This window comes from Oryzias melastigma, linkage group LG7, assembly GCF_002922805.2.
Source record: "Oryzias melastigma strain HK-1 linkage group LG7, ASM292280v2, whole genome shotgun sequence".
NCBI classification, from domain to species: domain Eukaryota; kingdom Metazoa; phylum Chordata; class Actinopteri; order Beloniformes; family Adrianichthyidae; genus Oryzias; species Oryzias melastigma.
This window is the reverse complement of record NC_050518.1, coordinates 10,761,060-10,767,268: the sequence shown is the minus strand read 5'-3', so window position 1 is coordinate 10,767,268 and position 6,209 is coordinate 10,761,060. Positions and strand designations below refer to the sequence as shown.

Below are 6,209 nucleotides of genomic sequence, written 5' to 3'. Positions count from 1 at the left end.
CTATTTATTGAAGGTTACAATTTTGCAAATGTAAGACTTTTTTTTTTTTGGTGACGGGATAAATGCCATAAAGCCACAGGATAACAAATAAGCTCACATCGTCAAACATTGTTTGCTCGTGTTTTTATATTTTTTTTCTCTTGTTAGAAATGTTGCTTTCTCAGTTTTGCATGATTTATTTGAAAGACTTGTATTTATCTTTTTTGTTGTAAAAGGGCTAGAATTGTGTCATATTAACCTTTGTATTAGAAAATAAATGGTGCACTGTTTTTCTAATAACAAACTGAAACTGTAGCTTGATGTCACTGAGCAGAATGACATGTACAATTATTAAAATATGTATATTCATTAAACTTATAATAGATTTTGAGAAAATGTTTGGAATAAAAATTCTTTAACCAAGACATTTATCATTCTCCTGTAGTTCAAAAGCTGCCACCATGTTAACAGCGAACTAAAAAAACACACATTTCATGCTTGTTTTTGTGTTTACCCTCATGGAAGCGAATGATGTTCGGATGACGAAGAGACGAGGTGATCTCGATTTCTCTCTGGATATGAATTCTTTCCAGGTCATCGGTGATTCGGTCTTTACGGATGGACTTGATCGCTACCTGTAGATGAGAACCAACAACTGATTTATAGAAAAATTAAATGTTCCGTCTATAAATAAAGCTTTTTTTACTCTTTCTCCCTCTGTAAATAATTTACTGTACTATTATTTGCTTTAAAGACTTTTCGTAGGTAAAATTATAATGCTTCTTTTATTTTCTATTATTAAAGCTTTTAAAAAAATTATACATGGAGTGAGTCAACAACTACAGTCATAAATCTCTAAGTTTTAGAGGTGATTATGTGGGTTTTAAAGCTGGTCCCATCTGGAGGGCGTGCATGCTGAGAGAGATCTGTGCAGTCAGCACTTTACTTTTCCCAATGTAGCTGCTGAATACACAAACAGGCAAATAACAAAACAAACAACCTCGCATGAGCCTCTTTGGAATAAATAACGTTGAAACAGCACTATATCTCAGAGGAAAGAAAAGAGAAGAGGTGTGCAACAACAATTTCTAACTGCTGTGTTTTCTTTTCCAGGTTTATTTACTTGTAAAGATCAACAGTTTCTAGCAGCTGAAAAAGTTCACATGCTCCATCAACTTCAGTGGTTATGCAACGCAAACATGAATGAACTCCTGGGACCAGCGTGACCTTCTGTAAATGATATGAGAGAAGAAGAAGAATGAGGGGAAATGCTTGGGGTTCAGCACTTAGAAAAATTAAAGTAGAAATTTGTCTAAATGGATTGAAAGTTGATCCATAAACGAGCAAAACACATATGCTGGAGTCCTCCTCTGAATGGCTCCGATCCAAAATCAAAAAGCCAGAATAATTGTTTGACCTAAATATCCGTTCCCTACACAAAGCAGTGTTAAGTAAGGGGGGGTGCTAAAGCTGAGAGAATAACGGAGAGCAGTCTTTGGCTCGGTCTTGCAGCACTAATGAAAATGATCTGAATTCACAGCTAATTGGTTTTAAATTTGCCCGTTTTACAGCAATAAAATATGATCACATAAGTGAACAAACAACTTCAGTATGAAGTTCTTCTGTCAGAGATGAGGGAAATGAAGGGAAACAAATTGTTGCACAGCAGATTGGACAGACTGGATTAGGAATGAGTCCAGTTTTTATGCACAAAGTTTATCATCAGTGCAAAATGGAATCAGTTTAGCAGCAGAGATTAAAGGCACACTCGGATTAAACACGTTTTGTTTAAAGACACACACTGACCTTGTTTTCAGAGAAGGAAAATTCATATTTTTTAAATCACTTGATTATGTGATAGTAATGAAAAGTCTCCAGACTTGCAGACGATGAATTCCAAATATAGTCATGTGTGTGAAAAGATGTTGATTTGCACACACGCATCCCAAGAGTCAGTAAAGCAACACCAAAGGTCCCTGCACTATCTGTGAACTATGCAGATTATACAAGATTTTCCCAAACAAACCCTGGATCTCATCACAGAGTCTTCACATGTCCGTGTCACAGTCAGTGACTACAGAACTGTTCTTGCTAAAGAGGAAAAACTCCTTAAAAGCACATTTTATTTTTCCTTTAGATGAACTTGACTAAAAGTTTTTGCTCTGGATCAAAGGAAAATGTTACTTTTTGTATTATTTGTTATGTAGATGATGCTACTTGAGCCAAACTGCTAAATCAAATGTAGGTTTAATAATTTTACACAATCTGTTATTAATAATGCAAATACAATTTTGGTAATATTTAGATCACCACCCTTGGTAGCATGCATTCAAGCTGCTACTTTTAATAAAAAGTCTGAAAACTCTCACGAACATTCGCGGTTTCTAAGACTGTTTTCGGGCTCCACATAAGAAAAATACACGTCTATTGACTGTTGGAAGTTAAACCAGGTTCAACTTTGACCTATCAGGGACTCTGATTTGATAGTAACTTATCACCCTCAACCGTTTGAAAAATGGTCATGAAGAAGAAATAAATATTAACGATTTGTGCCTGGATGGAATCATGTGACACAAAGTCTTTCTTATTTCAATATAGATCTATGAAAGGAAAAGTCTGGAGCAACATTTGTACCACTTTGTCATTTTGCACCAAACCTCCTCCACCTGTAAGTAGCCACTAGTAAAAGTAGAAAAGAAAAAATAAGAGGAAGCCCCTCCCTGCTTGTCCAGTGTGAACACCATAGGCTAAACATACATTCTTAGCACATTCCTTAATATGCGTCAAATTTGTTTAAACAAAGAAAAGGTTCGGGAATCTGGAATAAGTTATTTTTAAATATACATTTGATTGACTTTACAGAACCATCGCTCTGAATTTCATTGTACGTGTAAGTAAACATCTCTTAACTCATCTGTGTAACTGCTGCTTCTAAGCCTATGTTGGAACACATGCTAAAGAGCTAAAACAAGCAACTTTAAATTATTATTACATGTAATGCCAGACTGTACAAAAGTTGAAATTCTAAAAGGATCATTATGAGGAAAAAATACATAAAATGTGAATAAAAACCAGTTATTCTACTCAAAAAAAAGTTTAGATCTTTAATTACAGTACTATAGTTTGCTGCATTGTAACCTAAATTAAAAGCTCTTTTTATTGAATTAATGTATTAAGTTATTCATCCCTGTGAAACTCAAATTTATCCATGCAGATATGCAGAACGAACATGATTCTGAAAAAAAAAAGTTTCATCTGAATGCACTGCTTCTCCTTCTCTTTGCTCTCAAACTGCCTCATCCTGGAACTCGGACAACTGCTCTGTGGTCTTGTTTCCAAAAATAATGTCCGTTTTGTTTCAAAGAATCTTTGGTATGCGCTGGCTAATGGCTCAAGGAATTCAGCATTTCCCCCTCATCCTTGCAAAGCCCCTCACTGTGCAAACACAAACCACCACAGCTGCTCTCCAGCTCCCCTAATACATAATTTACCTTCAGTCTAGTCCTGTTCAACGTCTTTTCTGTCCTACAGATGGACGACACAGTGGAAGTTTCACTTCCAGTTCCTTCAGGATCTTCCCTTTCTTCCATGACTTCAGTCATTGTTGGGGAGGAAGCTGCTGATGAGGACTCTGTCTTTGTGATTACATCACAGATTAAGCCCTGACTGCAGACAACAAGACCTAACATTGTTTAAACTGATCAGCCCACACACACTGTGATATTATTATAAATATTCAAAGCCTATGAGTTTTTAGCAAGTCATACTTTCACATACCTGTTAAGCACGTGTGTGTGTTTAAAGTTCACTCCAATCATCTTTTGATCTGTTTCAAAGTGTTCCCAGTGGTCTTTTAATCAATGGCAGATGTTATTTGTACACATTCACATGCAACCAAGCACAAAAATGGAAGGCCACATGTAATATGTGTCCAAAGTGCACATAGCTGCATTATCTGCAATATTTTAACCCCTAAACACCTAAATTTATTTCCAGCTATGAAAAAATATATCTCTTGTGTTTTTGCTTTTAAGTAAATGCTACAGTTAGGTCATTTTAGAGTTGTAGTGGTTTGTCACATATTTGCGACAACAGACATTAAGGTGATTAATTCTAACCCTAACCAATCCATAATTACATGTGAATAGTTGCTTACTTTAATTATGATTATGCAGTTTTGAGGACAATTTAAAAAAAAGTTAGTTTCTACGAATTGGTGCAGAGTAAGCCTGTCCTTATTTCCCATCATTCCTTTGTTTACACTCTCTCCTGCTAGCTTATAGCCCCTCATAACCCCAACCCAACATTACTGGAGCAAGAAAAATGTCCAGCATTATAGTAGCTATGCCAGCTCGGATGAAAAAAACTAAGACGTTCGTGGATCTAGTCGTCTACAAGTGGAAGCATCAGAATTAGGGCTGTTACGAATAGTTGATTAGTCATGACTTTGTCGACTTCTGAAATAGTCGACAAATAATTTAACAGTCGATATGTTTTTTTTTATCTCAAAACTATTGTGCATGCTTTCTAATGCCATTCCTGTTAATCTGGATCAGTAGTGATGTCACAGGAAGTTATAGGATGACTTTGGTACCATAGTAAGACGACAACTGAGCCTAAAAGTGGGAAACATAAAAAAAACTAAAGAAAAAAGTGAAGGAAAGAAGCTGTATGATTCATTAAAGATTTAATGAACTATCTTTTTAATTGTTTTTAATTTTAGTTACCATAGCATAAACACTTTAAATTTAAAGCTAATTATGATTAACATCCAGTCTATGAATGACCCAGTTAGTCAACTAATTGGAAAAATAATCATTGATTAGTCGACTATTAAAATAATAGTTTATGGCAGCAATAATCGGAATGGAACAGAACATATGTGGCACACCGACTGAAGCATCTACATCACTGCTACAGGCTTTTTTCAACTACATTTTTCATCTGCTCAAGATTCACAACAATTTGTATAAAGAAATACCATGAAACACATTTTGAAGCTTCATTTTCTTTTTATATGTTCTCCATTGTGAGAAAAAAAGCTACAAGAACCTGTTAAAAACACCCAAAATTCCCTTTTCACTGGAGTGTTTCTAATGTAGAGGGTGAGAGGGATGTTGGAGACCATTGTGGTCCACTCTTGTTCAGGTTTTGAGTGAGTCACACTAAAGGCATCTCAGGCTGGCAGCTCAGGAAGCAAGAGCTATCACACGCACGGGCGCGTGCTCATGCACTGCCACACAATAAATATTTGATGAGGAAACATCCACTGCTGGATTTAAGGTAATACATTGGAAAGAATGCGGGTTTCTATGAGCAGATGGTTTACAGAAACTTGTTTTAAGAAGAAATAAAAAAAAAAAACATGATTTAGTTTATTTTTAAGAGAGAAGCTGAAGTGTTACTGATGCTGACTCACCGTCCTCAGGCTCGCCCTCTCCACTGCTTTCTTGACTTTACCATAGGTGCCTTTCCCCAGCGTCTCCATCACCTCGTAGCGGTGTTTTAGGTTGTGTTTGTGCAGATGCTTCTTCACTTCCCTGTCCGGGCTGCAGGGATCCCGGCCGCTCGTCCTCCTGGAAGCGGAGTCCTGCAGACAGCCGAGCTCGGAGCGCTCGCTGGTGTTCATTGCGCCTCTGCGGTCCGCCTCGCGCCGGCCCATCCTGACGCGCGCCGCCGCCAGTGGTGGGACGCCTGTCAGCAGCAGCCCGCTGACCGTCGGCTTCACGATGAGAGTAAACGCAGCTGCAGCTTCGTCAGGCTTCCCATGTAGAGCCCTTTAAAGCAGACAGCTGCGTGCACAGACTGTGGGCGCACTTGGAGAACCCATGCAGGTCATGTTGTGGGCAGCGGAGCGCCTCCTTCTTCCTCTGCCTGTTGCTGCGTTCAGAAGATCACGTGGTCCGACAGGAGGAGGACTCTGTCTCAGGATGGTTTGGATCAACTGTTTTCATTTTTTAAAGTATTCATCAAAGTAAACAAAATCCTTAGATAACCAGAATTAATTTTCTTCATAACTTAATCCTGATTTAGTTTAAGGAATTTGCTAATTTGGGGCAATTTCCATATTCAATTCAGTAAAGTTTAACCTTTAAACTCAAAGAAAGATGGGAGAAAGTTTGAATAGTGATGCAAAAGTGTTGGTTTTGTTTTAAGCAAAATTATTAAAATCATTAAAACAAAACTTAAAATAAATATTAAATGATGATTTTATGAACAACAGATGCTGG

The 6,209-nt window shown here is 37.3% G+C and overlaps 1 protein-coding gene across 1 annotated transcript in view; it reads right to left on the bottom strand.

Annotated features, from left to right (window-relative positions):
* Nucleotides 1-5,824, bottom strand: part of LOC112159789 (NUAK family SNF1-like kinase 1) — a 13,246-nt gene extending 7,422 nt beyond the window's left edge. The window contains exons 1-2 of the mRNA XM_024294070.2: nucleotides 5,399-5,824; nucleotides 494-614 (exon numbers count right to left, since the gene is read on the bottom strand). Of these exons, the coding sequence (XP_024149838.1) occupies nucleotides 494-614; nucleotides 5,399-5,641 (364 nt within the window). The 5' untranslated portion in view covers nucleotides 5,642-5,824. The remainder of the gene's footprint in view (nucleotides 1-493; nucleotides 615-5,398) is intronic.
* Between the last annotated feature and the right edge of the window lie 385 nt (nucleotides 5,825-6,209).